The sequence below is a fragment of the Equus quagga genome, chromosome 19, assembly GCF_021613505.1.
Source record: "Equus quagga isolate Etosha38 chromosome 19, UCLA_HA_Equagga_1.0, whole genome shotgun sequence".
NCBI classification, from domain to species: Eukaryota; Metazoa; Chordata; class Mammalia; order Perissodactyla; family Equidae; genus Equus; species Equus quagga.
Window position 1 is genome coordinate 42,583,222 of NC_060285.1, and position 27,631 is coordinate 42,610,852.

General features: G+C 36.1%; 1 protein-coding gene across 1 annotated transcript; it reads right to left on the bottom strand.

The window, feature by feature from the left end:
- GLIPR1L1 (GLIPR1 like 1) lies at positions 1 to 27,631 on the bottom strand. Its single transcript, XM_046646168.1, has 5 exons — positions 27,455 to 27,631; positions 10,621 to 10,866; positions 6,966 to 7,066; positions 2,615 to 2,703; positions 1 to 86 (listed from the first exon to the last, which is right to left on the bottom strand). Exons 1-5 carry the CDS (start codon positions 27,629 to 27,631, stop codon positions 1 to 3), a joined length of 699 nt encoding a protein of 232 aa, XP_046502124.1.

The window sequence follows — 27,631 nt, forward strand, 5'->3', positions numbered from 1 at the left end:
TCAAAGCTTTATTGCAGCTTCTGCAGCTTGTGGGTACTGTCTGGGAGACCCACTGTCAACAGCTGCTTCAGTCTCCAGGATGGAGTCTTTTATGACAGATAAAAGCTCTCATCAAGCACAGCTAGAAAATCCATATAACATAAAACAAAACAATGTTTAAGAGTGCTAAAGCAACAAAGACTAGAGGATCAAGATTTCAGATTAGGAGATCCTTGGAGAGGTGGGCTGATGTTATGAAAGCTATTCTTTTCCTGGGGCCATTTGTTTTTTCTGGGCCCAGGACTAGAGCTGAAAATCTGGTCTTTGCCTAGGCAGAGGTCAATTTCCAGGAAACAGAGAGATCAGCAGAGCTTTTGCTGGCGTTGCAGGGCTAGAGAGATATAATTGGAGAATTGCATAGTTCAAGATCCGGCTGAGGGGTAGAGGTGGAAGAAATGAGCCCAAGAGATGCCCATTTTGTACTCAAGCTGTGTGTTTAATTTTGAAGCTGTCGGGGGCAGGAGGCTAAAACACTAGGCTGAAAACCTCTGGAAATCAAAGCAGATTTTTCAGTAATTTCTGCATGCTAAAGCAGTAAGGATTTGGGTTCAGAACCCACCAGGGAAAGGCAACAATGAACACACCAGTCTTTCCGTGGTAAGCCCCAGAAGTCTACACCTGTGGAACAGGGGCGAACAGAGGTAGACGGAACCTTACATAAATTCTAACCAGCCTCAACTGAATTCCGTTTGGATTAAGGTGAACACCCCTGACTCTACTGTTCAGCAGAGGAAAAGGCAGAACGCTCTACATTTTTGTTTTACACATGTTGTTAAGCGTTTAATAAAAACTTACTAGGCACACCAAGTATTTCCAAAATCTACTGCTGTGAAACAAATCCAAGACTTAGTGGCTTAAAAGAATAAAAATTATTATTTCTCACAATGACCTGGGTTGGCTGGCTCTACTAGGCGATTCCTCTGCTATATGTAGTGTCATCAGGGTTCAACGACATGGCTGCACTTAGCCAGAACTCATTCGGGGTTGAAACAGAAAAATGACCTCTCCTCTCCATGGCTTTTCTCAGTGTGACATCTCCAGCAGGAGAGCATGGATTTCTTAACGTGCTGGGGGGCTTCTAACAGCAAAAGCCAGAGCTGCCGGATCTCTTAAAGGCCAGGCCCAGAACCGACACAATTATCAGGTCCTTATTCCAGGGGAGGAGAAACAGTGTCCCTTCCTGATGGGAGGAGGGGCTTGTGTGTAAAGGAGGGGAGAAATTGTTGGCAGCTGTCTTTAAACACAATTCACCACACGAAGAAACAGAGCATATTACCAAAACCAAGGGAAAACAAAACAGTCCTGAAACTAGAAACAGACCCACAGGTGATCTGCATGCTGGACTTTTTAGAAGGAGGTTGGAATGTTGGGAGGTAGAGATGATGGAGCTTACTATGTCAAAGAGTGGATAACAAAAAATACAATAGGAGAGAGAGACCAGAGACAGAGACGCTGGGCTTGTCAGCCACGGGGTGTAGAGTCAGGCGTGTCTTCAACTGCAGTAAGAAGCAAGTGATGAATTTTAAGAAAAGAAGTTATTTGATCTGATTTTCTTTATGTAAAACAGTTTTAAGTAGAAAGAGAAGTGGGAGACCACTAGTTCAGGTGGAAAATGATGGTGGTTTAGATACCAGGCAGGAAGGCGAGGTGAAAAAATAGTGCACCATTGTTGTCTTTATATCCCTTGACTGGAAAACATTAGTTTGCAAATACAAGATAGACAACAAATTTATTTTTAAAAATTCTTTGAAATCTGAAATTAGAGGGACCATACTTACAATTCATTCCGTAATTGAAATGTATGAATATAGAAGCATGCATACCTCATAAATGGAAAGATTGATGAATTACTACAAAGTGAGCACACCTGGGGAACTACAGCATAGGTCCAGAAAGTCCTTGGCATCCTCATCTAATTACTAACTCCTCTTTCCTCTCTAAAGGTAACCAGTATCCTGGCTCCAGATGTAGATGCGTTTTCATGATTTCGAACTTTGCAGAAATGGAATTATTTAATACGCATTTTTTGTGTCTGTCTTCTTTCATGGCACCACCTTTTTTTTGAACAATTTTCAAATCATCTCCACTCTTCACCCATCTCACTCTGTCCTCAATCAAGAATTTACACACTTATCCTTAAAAAGTAACTCTGTTCTGAAAACTAAAGGCTGGTGATGAAAGAGAAGCATATTAGTTATAAATCACAATTAATTTGGACACTAATGTATTGCTTCTGAATGAGTCACTATTTTAGTAACAAGAAATAAAAGCAGGTGGATGGAAGAAAATACAGATAAGAAACACTTCAACTGATCGCTGTTTTGAGTGCAGCAGCAAACTCCATCAGTTCTGCCTGCCTCCTTCCTGTCCTTTAGCCTGAGAGGGGAAATAATCAGGGAAGAAGGGAGGGGCCATCTGAGTTTAAATATGATAATTTATGACAAATAATTTGTATCATATAGCAGAAATCAAATCTTGCCCGTAAATTCTCTATAAGCTTACGTAGCCAAATTTTAAAATATAGTGAATTTGTTCTCCAAACAGAATGTGATGATTATTTTTCCCTTTGGCTTACAGCAGAGCTTCTTTGCACAAGTGTCTCCTGCTGCACACATAGAGCAGGAGGCTCCTTTAGTGTAAGGGATGACATTTCGAATATTTCCACTGTAAAAAAGAGAAAGATTGATTAGCCAAATGGTTATTAATTTCTCTAATTTTGTGCATGCATTTAAGCAAGTTTTGGTCACTCACCAAGTTATGAATGTTGAAAAGGAAAAAATAACTTTTACCCCAATTTTATGTTCATTTCTTTTGTAAAAAGAAACTACTGAGACTGTCCTTTACAGGATGTCCCTGATCCATGTGGCAGTTATATTCTTGAATATTCTTTAGAACACAAATTAGATGTAAACCCAATATAATTATGCATGTGACCATCACAACGTTTTTGTTGTAAACACTGTGATTACCTCTTGATTTTGTAAATGGAATAAGCAAGATTTAAATTGCAGATGGAAACATGCTTTATGGTTTAATTTAAAAGTACAATATCACAGTCCTTATCTAGTTCTACTTGATGATGTGCCAAAAAGATTTGGCAGCTATTATGCCTACTTTTCAATAATATAAGTTGATACATTTTGAAAAATCTCTTTTTTCCATCTCTGTGACAGTGGAAGACTTAAAAAAGTGTTATTTACCTAGAGCACACAAAGAAAAACGTTGATAACAGGAGCGGTATTCCACTAAAGAAGATGGCACAATTGGTTTATCCATTCATCCACTGACGGACATTTGAGTTGTTCTAGTTTTTGGCTAGTACAAATAAAAGTTACTATGCACATTTTGAACATTCGCATACAAGTCTTTATATGGACATACATTTGCTTGGATAAATACCTAGGATTGGAATGAATAGATCACATGATAGGTGCATATTTAACTTTTTAAGAAATTGCTGCACTGTTTTTACAAAGTAGTTGTAACACTTTATATTCCTACTAGCAGTGTGTGAGAATTCTAGCCTTAGGATCTGGAGCCACCTGTCTTTAGCCATTCTAATTGTTGTGTAGTGGTATTCATTGTGATTTTAATTTGTATTTCTCTAATGGTTAATTATTTTGAGTATCGTTTCATGTGCTTATTTTCCATCTGCATATCTTGTTAATCTTTTGTCCTTTTTGTTCTTGTTGAGTTTTAAGTTTTCCTAATATTGATTGTGGGAGTTCTTCCTATATTCTTGTCATAAATCCTTTATCATATGTTTTGCAAAGACTTTCTTCCAATCTGTGGCTTATCTTTTCATTGTCTTACCAGTGTCTGAATAGCAGTAATTTTTAATTTTAATGAAATCCAATTAATCTATTTATTCTCTTATGGATCATGCTTTCGGTGTGGTAGCTAAAAAATCTTTGTCTATCATAAGGTCACAGAAGTTTCATCTATGTTTTCTTCTGAAAGTTTTATAGTTTTAGGTTTTACATTTTAGGTCTATGATCCATTTTGAGTTAGTTTTTAAAGGTTGTATGTTGTGCGCATCCTAGTCTACCTTTGTTTTTTATATATGGATGATAAATTGCTCTGGCACCATTAGTTGAAAAATCTTTTTTCACTGCATTGCTTTTGTGCATTTGTGAAAAATCAGTTGAACATATGTGGTCAATCATGTATGGGTTTATTTCTAAACTCTGTATTCTGTTTCACTGATCTTTTTGTCTAACTTTATATCAATATCACAATGTTGTAACTATTCTAGCTTTAATAATTCTTGAAAACAGTAGTGTTAGCCCTTCAAATTTGTTTTGTTTTCCACAGTTCTTTTGGCTATTCTAAGTCCTGTGCATTTCCATATGAATTTTATTATCAGTTTGTCAATTTCTACAATAAAATCCTGCTGGGATTTTTATTGGGATTATATTGAATCTGTAGATCAATTCAATGAAAAATTACATCTTAACAATAATGAGTCCTTTAACCCATTAATAAGGTGTATCTCTCTAATTATTTGTGTCATTGTTAATTTCTGTCATGAACATTATGTAGTTTTTCAGTGTACATGTCTTTCAAGTTTTCTGCCAGATTTATCCCTAGATAATTTATATATATATTTTTTCTGATTCTTTTTTTTATTAATTAATGTTATGATAGATTACAACCTTGTGAGATTTCAGTTGTACATTATTGTTAGTCATGTTGTGGGTACACCTCTTCCCCCTTTGTGCCCTCCCCCCACCCCCCCTTTTCCCTGGTAACCACCGATCAGATCTCCTTGTCAATATGTTAACTTCCACCTATGAGTGGAGTCATATAGAGTTCGTCTTTCTCTGACTGGCTTATTTCACTTAACATAATACCCTCGAGGTCCATCCATGTTGATGCGAATGGGCCAATTTTGTCTTTTTTTATGGCTGAGTAGTATTCCATTGTCTATATATACCATATCTTCTTTATCCAATCATCAGTTTCTGGGCATGTAGGTTGGTTCCACGTCTTGGCTATTGTAAATAACGCTGCGATGAACATAGGGGTGCAAGGGACTCTTGGGATTTCTGATTTCAGGTTCTTAGGATAGATACCCAGTAATGGGATGGCTGGGTCATAGGGTATTTCTATTTTTAACTTTTTGAGAAATCTCCATACTGTTTTCCATAGTGGCTGTACTAGTTTGCATTCCCACCAACAGTGTATGAGGGTTCCTTTTTCTCCACAACCTCTCCAACATTTGTCGCTCTTGGTTTTGGATGTTTTTGTCTCATCTACCCTTTGTTCCCCCTTTCCTCTTTTTCTGCATTCCTTTCGATTAGTTAAATATATTTTAAAATTTAATTGTACCTGCTTTGTTCGCTTATTTGCTATTACTCTTTGTTTTGTTATTTTAGTAGTTACTTTATGGTTTATAGTATGCATCTTTTACTTATCACAGTCAAGTTAAATTACTTCACTTAACATAGAGTAGAATAACCTTAAGGTAATACACTTCCATTTTACCCTCCCAACCTTTATGCTATAGTTATCACAGATTTTAATTTTACATATGTTATAACTCTCATGATACATCACTATTATCTTTGATTAAACAATTCTCTTTGAAAGATAATTAAATAAGAAAAATATCCTATATATTTACCCATGTAGTTACCATTTCCAATGGTCTGCAAATATCCTTATTTCACTTTTATTTTTGAAAGATATTTTTATAGGATATAGAATTCTCAGTTGACAGTTCTTTTTCTTCCAGTATTTAAAGATATTGCTGTCTTCTCTCTTGCACTGCTTGCAAGGAGAAATCTGCCATCATCCTTAGCTTTGTTCCTCTGTATGTAGCATGTTCTCTGGATGCTTTTAAGTTTTCCTCTTTATTACTGATTTTGAAAATTTGATTATAAGGTGAGTTGGTATAGTTTTCTTCATGTTCCTTGTGATTGCGGTTTGTTAAGCTCCTTAGTTCTTCAAGTTTATAATTTTCCTTAAGCTTGAAAAGTTTAGGGCCATATTTCTTCAAATATTTTTATGTCCCCTCTTTCAGGAAATCAGTTCCCACTAAAGTTATCTCATAGCTAACTGATGCTCTTTTTATCTTTCTTGGATTCTTTTTTCTCTGTGTATTCTATTTTTGATGACAATAAATAAGTGTTCAGTAGTTCTGCAATTTCTCTGGTATTTATAAAAATTGTACTCTGCCCAAGCTTTAAGGCTATGTATTTGTCATTCTTGTTTTTGCTTCTAATTGAGAGGGAATGGAAAAAAACACAGAAAGAGATATATAGATTAGTACCTTTTTGTAGAAATTTTGGCATATCTCAGCTCCTTTTTGTCAATCCTGTATATTTATTCTTTACCTATGTTTTCATCTTTTGTACATTTTATTTTGAAATTTTTGTTTGTTAGAGAGTTGGATTATTAACTGATTTTATCTCTTTCCTTGTACAGACCTAGAGTTCCAGAATTTCATTTTGGAGACTCCCATTAGGTTAATATTATATTTCCATTTAGATATGCAAGTATCAGTGAGACAATTAAAAATTATGTATTCTTTTCTTAGACGAATGTGCTTTTCACCATCTTTCTCAATCATTTACTCATTCCAGTTATGTTATATTATATTAGAGGACCACTTGCCAACCTATTTTGTGTTCCAGTATTTAGATATTACTATGGCAATGCATTTTATGTTATCTTTTTTTTACCTAACAATCTCCATCATTTTCACTCTCAAGTTTAAATATTTCATGATAGATATAACTTTTTACACAAGGTAACATTCTCTCACCACTTTCTATTTTCATCTATTTCTTTTGGTTAGCAGTATAGAGGGAGACTTCACTGATCAAAAATATACTTGTCTCTTTAGTATAAGATCCTATTTTTGGAAACAATTCTCAACATGTATTTCAATTTAAAGTATTTTTAACAACAAAATAACTTACGCAGGTCCATAGTTGCATACAAATACTGCAGTTTCAGCTCCCCCAAGGTTAGGACAAATTCTAACTGCACAGCCAACTTTATATGAATTGGCCCAAACTACCTATAAGGAAAGGAATTTAAAAATAAAATATGCGAAAAAACTCTACACAAACAATGCATTGTGGGAACAGGTATAATCTTTGTCATGCTACAAAAAATGAATGTGCATAAATACTTATTGGCTATTCTTCCCTTAATTTCTAATATTTAGTTTAAAACAATTATTTTGTTAAGGCTGCTTTCATGAGTGCTACCTATTTTTCCCTCACTGATAATTTCTTGCAAATAAAAATATAATATATAGCAAAAAGCATAATTTCTCCCAGATGATTTATGAAATATATTTTTATTTTCTTCATGGTCATGTCATACAAACAATATTAAAATCAGATTATAAATGAAAACAATAATTAACTTTTATTTCTTTTTCTCAAAAAAATTCTGCCTAGTTTATGATCACATTTTAAATTTTATGGTCTTAACTATATTCTTACTTTTGTCAAGTCATAAGAGACAGATAGAGATTAAAAACATATTGACTTTATTGCAAAACAATGCCTGCCATAGGGATGGTGCATCTTTATTTTTATCTAGTTGCAAAGAATAGAAAAGTTATTCAAAAGGAAGAAGATTCCTGTGGAAAACTAGCCATGGGGAGAGAGAAGGAAGTGAAGAATGTTACTACTCCTTTGTGACAAGGATAGAATAAAATTTTCCTCCTTTCTCCAAATGAACAAAGGGAAAATACTGATTTACTCCATTTGGAAAACAAAAATAATCCAAGGAAAAATGATAAAGATTTTGACAACATAAGTGAATTTTCTGAAACTTATTTTACAATTCTACTAACAAAATGTATTAACATTTTTTATAAATGACATATTAGTCACTATTTCCCATGGCCTGGGTGTAGCCAGAATCAATAGTTTTGCAAAGTATATTTTAATGGCTCTTTAATGTCTGGCAGTCAGCAAAGTGCAGTGAAATCACAATAAATCGAGAAGTAAGAGAGTTTTGCTTCTAACCATTTGTGTGATTTGGGAGAATGACAGATCAATGATAAGCTAGTTTCCACTTAATAAAATGAGATTAAGCTAGATCTTTAAAAGATCTCTTTCCTTTTGAATACTTTAGAAAGTTCATAAATTATATGACTACAAGTGTATATATTTTCAAGAAACCATGTTTGAAAATTTGGTTCATGAATAACTGACTATGCCATGAAATTCTATTTGCTTATTATATCTAAATTGTGAATTTTTTTTGCTTTGAGAATGGTAAAAATAAATATTGACTATATGTAAGTTAAAAATGTATTGCTTTCACTAAAGGGACTAGATGTAACATTAATATGAACACTGGTTGTAATTTCAATATGAATATCTGCAGAAGACAAATGAAGAAATTTTTAGCTCATTTTGTTTAGAACACTGAACAATATAGAATTCTTGAACCAATATGAAGAATGTACCCATTCCTAATTATTTAAGCATATATGTAAATTAGCCAGTGAGGAATGAGCTCCCGTTTCTGATGTAGCAATGTTAAGGGAGAAGGGTTATCTGGGAACAGGTTCCTTTTTCCTTGCAACAATAGAGGAAACAAAGGATAACACAAAGGCTGTGATTCAGCCTTGATGTCATATTAAGGATATTGCTTTCTGCTTATTATCAGGATACCTGACGTTTGATTCCATTCTCTCAATTTTCCCAGCAGTAACCAAACCATATTTTTTGCTAACAACCTATATCCTGAGAAGGGTTTCCAGTCTTATTGCAAACTGTTATTGGACAAAGAGTCAATAGACAGGGAGCATGGAAGCTGCTAATTTCTTTGTTTGGTGCACTTCTGGTAAAAATGACTTGCTTTAAGACACTCTATCTTAATTCAACTTATACAGATGAATAAGTTTGGAAAACAAAGTTAGCTCTTTCTGTTGCTTAAATGGGCCTTTCTAGGAGCTCAGTGCCATCTCTAGGATTAGCTTGGATAAAAAGTGACTATTACTTCTCACCAAACCTCCCATCTGAAACAACAAAAAGAATTGGAAAATTATAGGAAATAATATTTTTCAAGATACTGGACATCAGACAACAAAGAATAATGCCCCCTGAGAGTTGGGGGGGAAAGATGTGAGCTGTACAATTGTCCCAGCTTATTGCTTTGAGAGAGTTTCTAGGCCATGGCTGGGGGTGTGGAGTGATGGGGAAATCAGAAGAAGCTTGATGGACTCATATAGTTGAGAGACAGAGCTGAGAGTATGGGGAGACCAAGGAGGCAGGAACTCAAAGAGGATAGCATAGGAGAGGAGAAAATCTTACAGTGACACAACTGTGGATATCTACAGGGAGTCCTCATCATCATTTCAGCAGAGCAGTGATCAGAGCATGCACGTGAAGACTCACCTATAAAAACTAGAGGTTCCACAGGGCCAGGAATAGGGCCTGTTCCCACTAGCCAGACTGGAAAATTTCATAATTTCTGGGGCATTGGGTACAGTATGCATAGGAACCATGCCTCACTGGTGAGAGATAATTAGCCCTAGACTAAACTCTGCTTTCATTCCACCCAACATATTTTGAAAGCAGAAGCCAAAAGGATCAAATAAATTCCAGATAACTGTATCCCAGAAGACAGTTCAGAAATATTTACAGGTATATAAATGATTCCAGCATCCAATAAGGCAAAATTTACAAAGTTGGGAATGCAACAAAATTTACCTAACATGATAGGAAGCAGGAAAATTTGACCCATAAGGAAGACGAAAAATCAATCCATTGAAACTAACCCAGAACATAGATGCTAGAATTAACAGGGAAAACATTAAAATAATTATAATTGTATCCCATATGGTTAAAAAGCTAGATGAAAGATTAAACATACTAGGTATAGTCACTGATGATATAAAAAAGAGAAAAATAAAACTTTTAGAGATGTAGACTTTAATGTTTAAGATGAAAAACAAACAAAATATCATGAATAGTAGATTAACATTACAAAGGAAAAGATTAGTGAATTTAAAGATATAACAATAAGACCATCAGGAATTAATTACAGAGAGAAAAAATTCAAGAAAAAAGAGAAGAGATCATCAATCAACTGTGGGGAAACTTCGAGTGGCTTCTACATAAGTAACTGGACTCTGGGAAGAGAGGAGTGAGGGAGAGTAACAGAAACAGTTCAAGAAACAATGGACAACATTTTCCCAAATTGGACTTAAACTGTAGACCTACAGTTCCAAGAAGCTCGGTAAACGGCAGCACAGAACACGTGAAGAAAACTGTGGTACATTATTATGAAATTGCTCAATACCTGTAACAAAGAAAAAATTGCAAAGGCAGTCCAGAGCAGAAAAGATATGTTAGCGCAGAGGAACAAATAAAAGGATTACAGAAGATTTCTTGTTGGAAACAATGCAAGTGAGACGACAGTGGAGTAAGGTTTTTAACGTTCAGGAAAAAGAAAAACCTCACTGCGTAGGGTTGTATTCCCAGTAAAGGTATCTTCCAAATGAAGGTGAGTTTTCCATAAACTCAAAAGAAAATGCTAAGAAAGTTGTCTTATGATTGAAATGTGCATGAATAAGAACTAGTCAATAAAATGTCAAATATTTACCTGTGTATAGTGGCCACAAACTCTGGAACATGACGGACTATTAATATCATAAAATTTATTTTCATTATACCAGGCAACAACAGCAGATTTTGGTGTAAATATTCTGAATCCACCTAACCACATGTTTTCTCCAACAAATTGAAAAGCTGGATGGCATTCATATGATTTTGATAAACAGGTGTTGTGTTGGAATTTGCACTTCTTTGTCCATGCCTCAGCAATCTGCGCTAAACCTTCATCCCAAGTCTGAAAGACAAAAATCATTTAAATTGAATTGTGCATATTTGTTTGGATTAAAGTTATTTTAATGATTGCAATCAATTGATTTTTGTTTAAATTTTTATTTTAATAAAATATAGTTTTTATTTTGTATTTATTATGTTCATAGTTAGTCATTTCTTTTTAGTTCTGCTTCAAAACCACTCATTTAGTGCCCACCCTATCACAGTTCATCTTCGTATTTCCAGGACCCAGTTGATGGCCTGGTACAGTAAAGGCACTCAACAAATATATTTGAATGTGATTTAAATCAGTCAGAGTTCACAGATTAGTAATTCAGAAGGTCATGCAAATATGTCATAAGTAAAGGATGAGTGTCCATTTATAATTTAAAAGAGAAAAAGCCTCTCAGTCCTCTAAGAATAAAATTCTCTTAATTTGATCAAGGGTATCTATAAAAAAAACCCTGCCACAAGCATCAGTATATAATGGTGAAATGTTGAAAGCTTTCGCCCAAGATTGGGAATGAAACAAGATGTCTCATTATTTCTATTTAAAATTGTATTGGAAGATAGGTAGTACAATAAACTATGTGAGCTATAAATATATAAGACAAAAGATATAAAATATATAACGATTGGAATATATCATTATTCACAGATGACTGGGTGCATAGAAAATTCAAATGAAAACACAAACAAAACTATAAGAAATAAATGAAAGTATCAAAGTTGCCAGATACCAGGAAAATATACAAAATTGTATTTCTGTATACAATCCAGAAACAAATAACTTCAAAAACATCAAATATGTAGAAATAATTCTAGTAAATGATTTAAAAAAAATCTCTACACTGAAAATTACAAAATATCACTAAGAGAAATTTTTAAAGACTGAAATAAATGGAGAGAAATAAAATATTCATGGACTAGAAGATTCAGTATTGTAAAGAATATAGATCTTAATATTTAATTAATTTATTTTTTTAATATTTATTTATTTATTTGAGGAAGATTAGCCCTGAGCTAACTGCTGCTAGTCCTCCTCTTTTTGCTGAGGAAGACTGGCCCTGAGCTAACATCCGTGCCCATCTTCCTCTACTTTATATGTGGGACGACTACCACAGCATGGCTTGCCAAGTGGTGCTGTGTCCACACCTGGAATCCGAACCGGCGAACCCTGGACCACTGAAGAGGAATGTGCGAACTTAACCACTGCGCCACCAGGCTGACCTAATTCACTTCTAATGGAAATCCAAGTAGCTTTTTTCCCTGGAAATCGATTATGAGATGTATATAGAAATTCAAAGAGCCAACAATAGCCAAGCCAATCTTTACAAAGTAAAACAAAGCTGGAAGACTTACTCCACCAGATATCAAGACATCATAAAGCTACATTAGGACAGTGTAGTCTTCGCACAAAGGTAGACAAAGAGCCCGATGGAACGGAATGGAGTCCAGAAACAATTTTTAACAAAGGTGACCTTGTCTTAAGGTTGCTATTATTAGCAAGATGATTTTAAAAAATTTTTATTTTAAACTAATTCTAGATTCACAAGAAGTTATAAAAATAGTACACAGAGGTCCTGTGTAAACTTCACCTCGTTTCCCCATTAATAATGTTTTATGCTACTATAGAACGATATCAAAATCAAGAAATTGACATTGGTACTATTAACGGATTAAGATTACAAGAGGTTTACGTGCATCCACTTGTGTTTGTCGTTTTATGCAATTTTTTATCACATGTATAAACTGAAGTAACTGCCCCCATAATCAAGATATACAACCTTTGCATCAGCACAATGATCCTTAAAGTCTTACTCACTCCCCGCCCTATCCCTAACCCCTGGCATCACTAATGTGTTCTCCATCTCTATAATTTTGTCATCTCAAGAATGTTATATAAATAGAATCCCACAGAATGTAACCATTTTGAAATTGGCTTTTTTTCACTCAGCATAATTCTCTTGAGATCCACCTACACTGTTTCTTGTGTCGATATTTTATTCCTCTTTACTGATGAGTAGTATTCTATGGTATGGATGTACCGCAGTGTGTTCACCTATTGATGGAAATTTGGATGTTTACAAGTTTGGGCTTTTACCAAAAAAGCTGCAATGAACATATGTGAAAAAGTTTTTGCATAGCAGTTAAGTTTTCCTTTTTCTCTCCAGTATTTGGCATTGTCACTATTTTTTATTCTAGCTTTTCTAACTGGTCTGTAGTGAGGCCATATTGTGGTTTTAATTTGCATTTCCCTGATGGTTAACAATGTTGAACATACTTTCATGTGTTTACTTCCATCTGGATATCCCTGTGGTGAAATGTCTCTTCAGTCTTTTGTTCATTTTCTAGTTGAATTGTTTTACTTACTGTTGAGTTTTGAGAGTTCTTTATGTATTCTAGACAGTTCTTCCCGAGATAAGTGGTTTGTATATATTTTCTTCCAGTCTGTAGCTTGTCTTTTCATCTCTTAAGAGGGTGTCTTAAAGAGCAGAATTTTTTAATTTTGATGAGATTCAACTTATTGACTTTTTCTTTTATAGCTTGTGGTATTGGTGAGATGTCTAATCAAAGTAACCCACCATATTAGGAAGCCTCATCCAGCTGTAGATGTTGAGGATCTTCTCCACTTTTTCTTCTAAAAGTTTTATGTTTTGCATTTAAATATATGATTCATTTTGTGTTAATTTTTTGTAAGTTGTAAAGTTTAGGGCAAAGCTCATTTCTGTTTTTTCTCTGCTTATGGACGTCAAACGTGTATAGAGTCGTCCATAGTATTTGTCTGCAGGGTCTGTAATGATACCCCTGATTCATTCCTGATATTGGTAATTTGTGCCACTGTGTATTTCATTGACCTTTTCAAAGAATCAGATTTTTTATTCTATTGATCTGTTCTATCATTTTTCTGTTTGCAACTTCTTTGATTTCTCTTATCTTCATTATTTTCTTCCTTCTTTATGTTTATTTTGCTTTTTTTCTTGTTTATTTGGGTAGAATTTAGATTATCCATTTAATAACTTTCCTCTTTTCTTTTTTTTTCTTCTTCTCTCCAAAGCCCTCTAGTACATAGTTGTGTATTCTAGTCACCAGTGCCTCTGGTTGTGCAATATGGGACGCCGCCTCAACATGGCCTGATGAGTGGTGCCATGTCCGTGCCCAGGATCTGAACTGACGAAACCCAGGGCCGCCCAAGCAGAGTGTGTGAGCTTAACCACTCAGCCACGGGCCTGCCCCCTCTTTTCTAATATAACCGTTTAGTGCCGTACATTTCCCTCTCAGCACTGCCTTAGCTGCATTGTATAGGTTTTGATATATTTTCGATATATATTTTTAAAATTTTACTTGAGACTTTCTCTTTGACCCATGGGTTACTTACAAATGTGTTTAATTTCCAAGTGTTTAGAGTTTCTTGTTATTATTATGCAGTGATTTCTTGATTTCATTATGTTCTAAGAACATACTGTATACAATTTCAATTCTCTTGAACTTACTGAGTTTTTATTTTGCGGCTCAAGATATGGTCAATCTTGCTTAATGTTCCATAGGCTTGATAAGAATGTGTATTCTCTAGCTATTGAGTGGAGTGTTCTATAAATGTCAACTAGATCCTAGTTGATTAATGGTATTGTTAAGTTCTTTATCCTTTATCCTTGCTGATTTTCTGTCTTATTGTTGAGAGAAGAATTTTGAAATCTCCAAATGTGATTGAAGACTTTTCTATTTCTTCTCTCAGTTATATCAGCTGTCCTTCCTGTATTTTAAAGGTCTGCTGTTTGGGGCACACAAATTTTTTATTACAATTTCTTTGTGATTGATCATTTTATCATTATGTGATGTCATTCTCTGTCTCTGGTAATTTTCTCTGCTCTGAAATCTGCTTTATTTGACATTTATAAGGGAGTCCTGCTCTCCTTTGATTCACACTTCCATGACATTTCTTTCTCCATACTTTTACTTTCAACCCACCTATATCATTAGTTTTGAAGTGAGTTTCTTGGTTACAGCATATTTTTGGCTCCTGTTTGTTTGTTTGTTTTTAATCCACTCTGTCAATCTCTGTTTTTTAATTGATATATTTGGACTATTTACATTTGCTGTACTTATTGATAAGTTAGAGAATGTCTACCATTTTATTGTTTATTTTTAATTTGATCCCTCATTTTTCATTCCTGTTTCACTTTTCCTGTCCTCCTGTGAATTACTTGAACATTATTTATAATTCATTTTGATTCGTCCACAGTATTTTTCAGTATATATCTTTATACAGCTGTTTTAGTGGTTGCTATAAGTATTACATAACATATGTAGCTTATCACAAACTACTGGTGTCAGCTTTTACAAGTTTGAATGAAATGTAAGAATATTACTTCCATTTAGGTCCCTTTACCACTCACTCCACCAATAATATAATTATCTTAAATATTTATTCTACATATATTAAAACCATATCAAACAATGTTATAATTTTTGCTTCAATTGTCAAACATAATTTAGGAAATATGAGAAGAATAGTTTATTTATTCATATTTTCACTCTTTACCTTCTTCTTTCTTCATTCCTGATGTTCCAAGAGTCCTGGTTTATTATTATCTTATTGTTTACAGAATTTTCCTTAGCTAGTCTTTCAGAGTAGGTCTGCTTATGACAAATTATCTTAGTTCTCCTGAATCTGAGAATGTCTCAATTTCACCTTCACTCCTGAAGCGTATTTTCTTTGGATAGAATTCCTGGCTGACTCTTCTTTGAACGTGAAATTGAAATTGAAATTGAAGATGTTGTGCCACTTCCTTCTGGCCTCCATGGGTTTGGATGAGAAGTTTGTTGGCATTGAAATTGTTGCTTTCCTATAGGCAATGCATTGTTTCTCTCCAGCTGCTTTTAAGTTGTTTTTCTTTGTCTTAAATTTTCTGAAGATTGATTATGATGTATTTTGGAATGAATTTCTTTGAGTTCATCATATTTGGGCTTCACTCAGATTTATTATTTATGTCTTTATCCAAATTTTGGAAATTCTCAACCACTATTTCTTAGAATATTTGTTTTGCCTCTCCCTATCTTTCCCCTATCCTTCTGGGACTCCAATGACATGAATGTTAGGAATTTTGTTATTGTCCCATAGATCCCTGATGCTCTGTTCATTTTTTTTTTCAGTTAATTTTCTCTCTGTTGTTCAAATTTGGTAATTTCTGTTGTTCTGTTTTCAAGTTCACTGAGTTTTTCCTTTGTCATACTCATTGTGCTTTTGTGCCCACCCAATGAGTTTTTAATTTTGGTTATTATCTTTCCAGTTGTAAAATTTCCATTTGAGACTTCTTTATAACTTCCATTTCCTTGCTGAGATTCCTATTCTTTCATTTGTTTGAAGCATTTTTATAACTTCTCTTTGAAAAATTGTTATGACGACTACTTCAAAATCCTTGTCAGATAATTCTAACACCTATGTCATTGAGCGCTGGCATCTGTTGTCTTGTTGAGATTTTCTTGGTTCTTGGTATGATGAGTGATTTTTTATTGTATCTTTGACATTTTGAGTTTTATGTTATGACGCTCTAGATCTTATTTAATCCTCCTGTTTTAGCAGATCTTCGCTGACATTGCTCCAATGGGGGAAACAGGGCACCACCTGTTTATCACTGGTTGGCGGGTGAAAGTCCAGGCTCTCCGTTTACTCTTATTAACCCTGCTGTGGGGAGGGATGCCTTGTTACTACCAAAAGGAGATGGACATCCAGGCTCCCCCTTTGCTTCTGCTGATGTCATCCCATGGGGGGAGGAAAGGGTGTATTGTTATCACCAGGTGGGGATGAAAATCTAAGCTCCCAACTTGGCCTCTACCAACATCACAGGAGAGGAAGGGGTACCTCATTACCATGGGACGGGGCTTGAAGTCCTCACTTTCCACATGGCCTACACTGATATGGTAGGTGGGTTTGTTGTTGTGAGGGCCACTTCATTACTGCTGGGTGGTGGTGAAAGTTCATGCTCTATGCTCGGCCTCCTCTGACACCACCCTGGCTGGGAGGAGGTGCGGCACCTCCTTGCTGCCTGATGGGGCCTGGAAGTCCCTTCACTTAGCCTCTTCTGATAGAACACTGGGGGAAAGGAGGTAGGAGGGGTGCCTCATTAGTTTCAGGCAAGGATGGTAGTCTAGGCTCTCCACTTGGCCTTGGCTGAAAAGGATAGATGTTTTCCTGTGTTGTTTGTCCAGAGTAGGATGGTCATTGGAAAAAAAGGTTTCTGCCTTACTAGACTTCCCCTTTCCTGGTTCACTGGCAAGAGAGAGCAGGCTTTTCTTGAAGCTTTTATTTTCTGCATCCATTGGAATTTCTGGGTTTCAGGCTTCTTTGTACCAAATCTGGAATATATGGGAATCAAACAGGAAATCCAGGGAACTCACCTTGTGTCATTTCTTGAGTCTTGGAGTCTCTAATTAATCTGTCTTCTTTCTTCTTTCCAACTTTAAAGTCTTATATTTCTTCTATATATAATATCCAAGGTTATTAGCTGTACTTAATGGGAGAGAGAGGGTAAATGGATCTACCTCATCTTGTCAGGAAGGTGATTTTTAAAGGTCTTTGCTTGTTGTATTTCCCATTCTTGTCTCCACAACTCCAAAGAAGACATTCCCAAGAGGTAGATAGACTCCCTATAATTCCTTGCTTCAAGAATTTGGCATGGTAGAAAGTTTAAGTAGCTAAAAATAATGGATACTACCAGTATCAGAATCACAGCCTTGAGCATACAGCAAGATTTCAGAGGGGAAGGCAGGATGATGGACTAGGCAGGTAGGCTATCTAACATGGTTCTCCCAGCTCCCATCAAGAGTTCTGTGCTATAGGACTGCCACGGGGGCAGTTGCATGTCCAAACGTGGATGGACAATGTCACTGGCATCCCAGTGGTGACTCGTTTGGAAGGACAGCGATGATTGTTGACTTGATTCCTAAAGATGCTTCTCCTATCCTTTGGAACAAAGACCCCAGGTTTTTCGTGTAATGATGGAGGAAGAGGAGTCCCCAAAATGTTAAAGATCACAGGTTTAACCCCCTTGTCAATGTGAGGACTAAAAATTAAACTGAAGGTGATTTAATGAAAATAAATAAATGTCATCTTAAGATTTTAGATTTAAATTCATACTACTAACTTCAATGGTTAACTTCCTATATTCTTTTTTTTTGACATTTTAATCACTCATTTTCCTTCAAACTACAAAAATAGCTGTATTAAAAATTTTGTTTTCAGTAGTCAAGAGAGACTTCAGCAGCTCCCCGAGCATAGTTCATAATTTACTCTTCTGAAAAATGAATAAACTAAGTGATGAGTTCTCAAATACCACCCTATACCAAAAATATACATACTTGGAACAGGTAAAATATCCCAAAGACAGAACTTCCATTTTTCTCACATTTACTGTAAGGCAGATACGATTCAGAACCAAACAAACAAGAAATCAACAACAGTCAACAAATGTTTTCAAGCCAGATCATTTCATTTAGTATATTCCTAGCTATAGCTTTTACACAATTCATTCCTTTTCTAAGCTATCTCAGTTTAGCTATAAACTCTAGAAAACTTTACCTCCCCTTAAGCTTGTGAGAGTCCTTGTGTTTTGTCTGAATCATTGGGAGATTTCCCTCCTTTAAAAGAAAAACAAACAAACAAACAAAAACTAGCTCAAATCTGGTACATATTTTAAACGAAAAAATATTAATTAAAACATAGTTCTAATGCTTTACTGTAGAATAGCTTGTACCAAGTCATCTCCTATCCAAAGTATGGTACAAGAGAAAATTGTTCTATCATTCTAATTAAGACCTAGTCTTATCCAAATGGCAAACACCATGACCTTGAAAGAGTAGGAATTAACATCTGATAGCCAAGGAATTATATGCTTTCAAACAAGTATTTCAAGCCAGTTCAAACAGACATATACTATGTACATGTGTATGTACAAATTGTAACCGCTTAGATGTGTTTATAACTAAAAGTATTTATTTGCATTTTAGAATTCCCAAGGACCTTATAATTAAAGCTCATTTTTTTTCTGATTAAACAATGTAATCAAAAACTTTTCTAGATAATCTATTTTAATCACCCCTTAGATCTGGCAATACTTTCACTTAAAACTTAATGCTAGTAAGTCTCTGGCCCTGGGGGAAACGTTTTATTGAGCAGTATTCTGCCTTAACTTGTAAACGGAAGAATTTGACATGCTTATGGACATAAATTTTAATGAAGCTCGATCACCAGTCTTATGCCTAGTAACTAGTGACTCCAGTACACTCCAGAAGCTTTTCTAATCAAAGCTCTCATGTAGTGAGTTACATCTATGTAGTTTCTCTACACACAAAGAAGAAAAAGCCCACTAAGGAATTCTTCAAAATATAAAGTAAAAACAAAGATAATTAAAACAGTTTCATCTGATGGAGAGTTCCCACACAATCTTTTTAAGAATATGCTCATATAATCATGATGCTTTTGCTTGTGCTGTGGCAAGAAACATTATATTGTGCACAGGGTTGAGGACAGGAGAATACTGGGATGTGTCAGTGTGTTACTGAAGAATTTACACTATACACGGATAGTGTAAAAAGGACGATGTTGAACAATAAATAGTACATAGTCAATGTCCAAAAATTCCTGAAAGGACTATAAGAAATAATGCAAATGAAAAAATAATACTTTAAACAAATGATTTATTGAGGTAAAATTGATATAAAGAACTGCACATATTAATGTGTACCATTTGATGAGTTTGGACATATGCAAACACCACAATAGCAATACCACAATCAAGGTAATAGCCATAACCAATACTTCTCAGAGTTTCTTTGTATCTCTTTGTTTTTGTTTGTTCGTTTTTGTGGTAAGAACACTTAACATCAGAGCTACCTTCTCACAAAGCTGGAATGCACCATACCATACCATGGAGTATAGGCACTATGCTATATGGCAGATCTCTAGAACTTATCTAACACAGCTGATGTGACTGAAACTTTATACCCTTTGAATAACAATTCCCTAATTCCCCCACCCCCACTTCCCAGCCCCTGGCAACTACTACTGTATTCTCTGCTTCTATGAGTTTGACTATTTCAGATACTTCAAATGAGTGGAATCATGCAATATTTGTCCTTCTGTAACTGCCTTATTTCACGTAGCATAATGTCCTGCAGGTTCTTCCATGTTGTCACAAATGGCAGGATTTCCTTCTGTTTTAAGGTTGAATAATATTCTAAAATATGTATATAACACATTTTCTTCATCCATTCATCTATTGATGGACCATTGGGTTGCTTCTACAGCTTGGCTGTTGTGAACAATGCTGCAATAAACATGGGAGTGCAGAACATCCCTTCAAGACAGTGATTTCAACTTTATTTGATATATACTCAGAAGTGGGATTTCTGGATTATATGGTAATTCTATTTTTAACTTCTTGAGTAATCTCCATACTGTTTTCTATAACTGCAACACAATTTTACACTCCCATCAACAGTGTACAACAGTTTCAATTTCTCCACAACCTTGCCAGCACTTATCTTAAAATTTATTTGTGCTGTTACCTCCAACATGACAAACATTTGCAATTAAGAAAAACAACAATCTGCATATAAAAGTTATATTAATTCAACAAAAAGTGGGGAAGAAATGAGAAGAAACTAAACCTCTTACTTTTAGAATTGCAAGAGAATCAGCAGATACCCTCTTGTTCTTCCTTATTCTTCACATTTGTTGTCAGTGCTGTTGTGTCCATTCTGACTCCTAGTGACCCTGTGTGCAGCAGAGCTGAGCCCTGCCTGGGCTTTTTGCTCCATCTTCTCACCTTCCGTCCCTGTATGAGACAGTGCTCTGCTGCTGTTCACAGAGTTTTCATGGCCAACCTTTGGAAGTGGGTGGCCAAGTCCTTCTTCCTAATCTGAAGCTCCACTAAAACCTGTCCACCATGGGTGACCCTACTGGTATTTGAAATACCAGTGGCATAGCTTTCAGCATTACAGCAACACACAGCTGCCACAGTATGACAACAGACAGTCGAGTGGTGTGGTTCCCTGATCAGGACACCAACACAGGCCACAGTGATGAGAGCCTTGGATCTTTACCACTAGACCACCAGGGCTGGCTTTTCTTCACATTGGTAAAGCAATTATCCAATGAATGACTTTGGAAGCTCTTATTATACTGCCTGTCAATGAGCTAGCTAGGGTTGGGGGCTCCCCCTTGTCCAAGCAAGAGAGGTTCAATTCTAACTCACCTTCTCTACAACAGGTACAAGTAAGAAATGAGACTTTCTTTTGTTAAGCCGCTGAGATTTCAGGGTTTACTTCATATCACAGCCTTGCCTAGCCTCTTATAAAACTTATTATTGGAAGTAGGGTGCAGTCAGAATACAAGTCTAAACGTATACCACCCTGAGACCTAGGCAGGAAGGATCCCTTCCTGGGTCTAGATTTGACAGGACATCACATATTACACACACACACACACACACACAATTTATTATAAAAGACTTTCCTCATTCTCCTTAGCATAGGCTCAGTGTGACCCATGACACTGAATGTCTCCATCTTTTGCCAGATGTTTTCAAAACAAAAGACATCTATAGCTGAATGGTAAATAGGTTTGTGAATATTGCTGCCAATGACATTGGAGACAGACACTGCTTCAGAGTCCAAGAAAGATTTGAAATATGGAAGCTTTGGAAGATTTGAACTCTTACTATGAACTTTGGTAAGAGAAAAGATCAACTTTCCTTTCCTTTCTGCATGAAAGCAGTAGATTCTTGCAGAATATAATATTGTTTAGCAGTACCTTTGAAGATCTGTTTCCTCAATTCTCTCTTTATGTTCCTGTCTTGGGGGTAAGGGGCACATTTTGCAATGGGAACCATTTCCTTCACTGTTAAGTAGGGAGAAATGTAGATCTGTATGTTATCAAAGTGGAGCATGACATCAGTTATTTACATTGGCCACCAGATGGACATGAGCACTAGAATGGTGAATAATTTTATATTTAGAAAAATATATAAAAAGACAATTGAATTTTCTAAAAAAATTTAAAATACTTAAAATTAATACTTATCCATTATAACTTTGCCTTTTAATTTTAATAGACAGTTTTGGTTATTTTAGAAGAAATGAAAATTTAGTTACTGATAAGATCAATGCAGATTTGCAAAATTATTCTGATTAAATCCAAATCTCAATGGGTTAGATGAAGTTCCTGAAACCACACATTCCTTACTAAATAAAGATTTAATTGTTAAGCAAACAATGAGACTGTATGTAGGCTTCCATTTTTACTCTTCCTCCAGCCCACAAATGTTAGTGGGGAGCTTGCCTGAACCATGTGCGAGAACTTTTCAGTTAGCTGACAAGCCGTGAGGAAACTTATGCCAGAGGCAGGAACGATGACAATCCATGTGACTCAGAGGCAAAACATCTGACAAAATGTGATCTATAACTCAGGAGGCAGGCCATGAGTCCATTGAACTTGGAGCTCCAAGCAGAGGTTGGAAAACAGAACATTAATAGTGTTTGTTCGTTATAGTGTGGGTTCAACAAGATATTACAAGAGTAAAACACTGGCCAGTTTGGAAGCAGAAATGAAAAAGAGAATCAAGAAATGTGGGACTTTTTGAGATATGGAAAACGAATTGCTTCTATATAGCATATAAGAAGATATAAGATTTTTAAAAGGCTTTGAGAAACAAATGGAATAAAACTTGCATGTGATTAAAAAGCCTCAGGGCAGAGAAGAGATGAAGTACATGACTCCAAGGAAGTCCTCTTAGTTGATTAAAAAGTGCCTCAGCAAATGGACCAGGTTAAGGGTGTACCCATTTCCCCAAAAGTCTTGTTTCAAGGTAACTGGCATTAAAATGAGAAAGAAAAGCACTAGGGTGAGAAAACAAAGGAATAAAGGCTTGAAAATTTCTCCAAACTGTACTTGAAGTGTGGGTCCTGGTACCTGGAACTGATTGGAAGCATATAGCTGAAAGACCTTCAGAGTTTTTGAGAGAGACGTATTCCCAAAGGTATTGTAAACCTCTTGTGAAAAAGCCTGGGAATGCTGAATACTTTCAATGACCTTTGGACCTTAAACTTCTGTGGGCAGAAAGCAGTCTGAGAGGCTATGCAGCCCTCAAAGATGCCATTCCCAATGCCCAATTTACACTGGGCCAAGAAGGACGATGGATGAGCAAGAACATTGCAGAGGAAGAAGATAGGGACCACAGAAACCAATGGATAAGGGAACTCTTACTACCTCTAATTAAAGAAATTTCTGACCCCCAGTCTAGCAGGTCTTCACAATACCTGCCCTACAGATTTCAGAATTGCTCTGAACCAATGATTGCTGTGTGGCTCCCATTCTTCCACTTTCTGAATAGAAGTGTTTGTTATGATTGTCTTCTCTTTGTGCTACTATTGAATATTGCTTATGTGGAGGGCAGACACAGTCACTAGGCCAAGAGTGCCCACAACCAACCTTGTTGGAGAGATTGTTGCATACCACTCAGAGATGTTAGACTCTGATTCAGTGGCTGGATAGGATATTGGGTTTTACCCTTTGAGGGAGGCCTTGAATTTGTTCTGCGTACAGGAGGAAAGGAATAAAAGAATATTTGATGGCCAGAGAAGCAGTTCTGTGGTAGAGACATTTAATGCAAGCAGGCTAGGGTCATCAGACTAATTTTGCTGAGAGGAATATGGGTAGGAACGACATATCGCCTCCAGGCCGGATCATAAACACTCCTGTGCAACCCTGTAGCTTTCTCAACGGTGACTCTGAAGAACATGTGTTGGCGTGATGGCACCAAGATGTAAACAGCTGAAAGCACTGCATGGAGAAGAGGTGATGCGGAGAGTGGTGCAAGTAAGATACTAAACATGTATTGTTTAGTGGACTTTGTGTGAGTGAGATATTAAACTTTTGTTTGAAGAATTCTAAGTGAAATAAGGCAGACAGTGAGAGACAAATACTGTAAGAGCTCACTTATACGTGGAATCTAAAAAAACCAAACTCATAGATACAGAGAACAGATTGGCGGTTGCTGGAGGGGGAGTTGGGGGCATGGACAAAATGGATGAAGATGGTCAAAAGGTACAAACTTCCAGTTACAAGATAAATAAGTTCTGGGGATATAAAGTACAGAATGGGGACTACAGTTAACCATGCTGTCTTGCATATTTAAAACTTGCTAAGAGATTAGATCTTAAAAGTTCTCATTACAAGAAAAAATTTTGTAACTATACGAGATGATGGACATTTACTAAACTGATTGTGGTGATCATTTCACAATATACACATATATCAAATCATTATGTTTTATAGTTTAATGTCAATAAAAAATAAAAAATGGGAAATGAAAGCCTGTGCGATTTCAGGATTTATTTGTTAACAGAGCATAGTCTATCATTTTCTGACAGATACAGAAATCGATATGAGAAATGAGGCACCTGGTTTTCCTGGATGATTTAGTAGTGGAAGACAGGGCAAACTCCTGTTGAAGACTTAGTCAACAGTCAGCACTTCTGCTTCTGGCCAAGATGGGGTAACAGGACCAGCTTTACCTTCCCACTTGAAACAATAAAAACAAAATATGTGAAAAAGCAGCTGTCAAGACACAGGACATCAGGCAACAATGAACAGTGATCCCTGAGAGGAGGGAACCAGCAAGGGGAGCCCTCCGAGTGCCTGAGCTTACTGCCTGGAGAGAATTTTCAGGCCATAAAGGAGTACCAGAAAGGAGAGACCTGCACAGAAAGAGAACTCCGAAGACGTTCAGAGGGTCCCCTGGAGTGTTTAGCAGAGTGCTGATTAGCATATGCATATAAGGAACCTACCCTAGGCCAGGGAATGAATTACTCAAAAGGATAAGAGGGAATATTACCTAAGGCTCACACAGTATTCGGTATAATGCCTCTTCCCACTAGGCAGATTGGAAAACCTCACGGTCTTGGGAATTGTGTAGAGTACTCAGAAAGGTCTTGCCTTAATAGTGGGTGATAATTATCCCTAGGCTAAACCGCTGCTTTTGTCCTGCCTAACAAATCTTAAAAACAAGACACAAATGGATCAAAATGCTAAGTAACATAAATGCAAGGCAGGAAAAAAAGTCAAGAATATTTATAGAAATACAAAAATAACCATCACCCAGCAAAGTAAAATTCAAAGTATCTGGCATCTGATAAAAAATTATCTGCAATGGCTAAAATTTTCCTAATTTGATTAAAATTTGCAGATTCAAGAAGCTCAATGAACCCCAGGAAACATGAACAATACTATACCAGGGCACATCATAATCAAATTGTTCAAAACAAAGGATAAAGAGAAATTCTTAAAAGCAGCCAGAGGAGAAATACATATGAGGTACATGGGAACAAAGACAATGATCCAGCAGATTTCTCATCACAAACAATGTGTAAGAAGATAGAAGATAGTGGGAAAACATCTTGAAAGTTCAACCTAGAATTCTATACCCAGTGATAATATCTATCAAAAATTAAGAAGAAATAAAGACTTCAAAGACATAAAAAGTTGATAGGATTAATTACCGACAGACTCACAGTATAAGAAATGTTAATGTCCCTTAGGTGGAAAGAAAATGATACCAGGTGGAAGTATGGATTTGCACACAGAAATGAAGAGACCCAGAAAATGCTGTAGGGGAGGAAGACATTTCCTGTAGCCACTCTAGGTCTTTCTGGCTGGACTATGAATTAATTTCACATGAGACAGAATAACAGGAGAAAATTAAACAAAGCTTTATAACATGTATACATGAGAGAGACTCAGGCAAACTGAGAAACTTGCCAAAATGGCAGAGGTTCTCATCTTAAACACCTTTTTCAGCTAAAGACAAAGGAGGATGTTGGGGGTGGTGGTTTGGGGTTTCAAAGGAGAGGAAGGCAATTCACATGGAGATGGAAAAGCAAATGTTTGGTAAATAGAACTTTGATAAGAGTGGGCTTAGCAAGGGTCCTCCCAGTCTGCCGAAACCCAGAGTTATCTATGGTGATGGCCTGTCCTGGGGACAGGCCTTTATTTTAAATTTCTTTTAGGCACTTAGAGGGAAGGTCATAGTTTCTTTCAGAGTCTTTTGTTCTTAAAAATAATCAAGGCAAGGCAAAGAGACATATTTTGGGGTGGCCAATTCTGATCCCCCACAACGCAAATGGTAAAAACAACAAAGACTTTTACACGTTTACAAAGTCAAACTACAAAACAAAGTGAGTCCAAAGAAGGCTTGTTTTCATTCATGTATCCTCCACCCTACTCCTTTCTTCCCTCTCTCCTGCAGGTAGTTATGTAAATTTAAATTAATTTTATGTTTACCCTTTCATTGTTTCCTTTGGAAAATATAGCATATATATGTGTTTATATAGAATATGTGTATATATATGTAAATACACACACATATTTAAGTAGCATTTTTATAACATAAAATAGTTCTTCAAAAAAGATACTGAAATATAGAGCAAACTGCATAACAAAACATGCCATTGACCGTCCCAACCTGTTGGAGATTAAAGTATGTGTTACATATCAAAACATTTTAACAATTCTGATTAAAGAGATGGGTTTATTTTTGCTTAATCCAATATTTCCTAAATTTACATCCTTTTCTCATGTAGCAGCATAGTGCAGTTTTGAGCTTGTTTTAGCGCCTGAGTTGTGACTTTATAACTACTTCCACTTTATTTTCTGCTGGCTAGACAGGAAGAAAGCTGGAGCAGATATAAGAGTTACAGTACAGCTACATCTGCCTAGTACATACATAAGCAAGACTAATGCTATCCACAGTTATGTTCATAATTTCATGATGACATCCTATTTACATGCAAGAAAAAGTTATAATGCAAGGGAAATCTCCAGCAGTAAAATTCATAGTCAATTTGTTAAAAATTTGTAAATTCTATGGATTACTTTAATAATCCCATGTTCTTTATGCTCATTCTTCAATAGAGCACTCTTGTTTTGCTTTATTGTCTATATGACGGAGATCTACAACAATCAGTCAAGGTTTTTGAAATTAAACTTCACATATTTATTGTTTTTCATGAATTGACAATCTGATATTCTTCAAGCAGTGATTTCACTATTTATATCCTTGTACAACATTGTTTTTTTCAGATGAACACCACACATGTACTGTTGTTTCAACCTTGACTTCATAAGATATAAAAATAGATAAGAAAACAAAGCAGACTCTCCATGCCAGTGCTAGTTCTTTTATGCACAGTACCCTGACTGTGTGGTTTGGGAAGCGCTAGCCAAAACGGAGGGGGCGCAACCCGTGCAGCGTAGAGAAGCCTGAACCATAAACCAAGCAATTCACAAACACGGCCCTCCCCAACCTCCTTCTCTCCCCGTCCCGACCCCCACACAAGGGAGCGAAATCCACTAAGTCTTGGCAAGGAAGAGCTTCAAGCTTTCCTTTCCCATCCACTCCTATGCTACCCTGGAGGAGACAGCCCAGCCAACCTGTGATTTTTAACTGCATGCTGAAAGTCCAGACTTATTTCATACAAATGAGTCTATGAATTTATCCCCCAGATGTCTTAGGACTAACCAGAGAAATAAGATCCCGGCCCGAGTTCTTTCTCACCATGTGTTTCATGTTGGCCGCGGGGGGATCGACTTTGCCACGCATTTCGTTGTGACTCTTGACGCAAGCGTCTATAAAACTCTGGTCTGTGATGGAGGGGACTTTGGGAAGCGATTTACTGGCTACTAGACAGAGACTTAAGGTCCATAAACAATTGAGTTTCTTCCTCAGAACCAT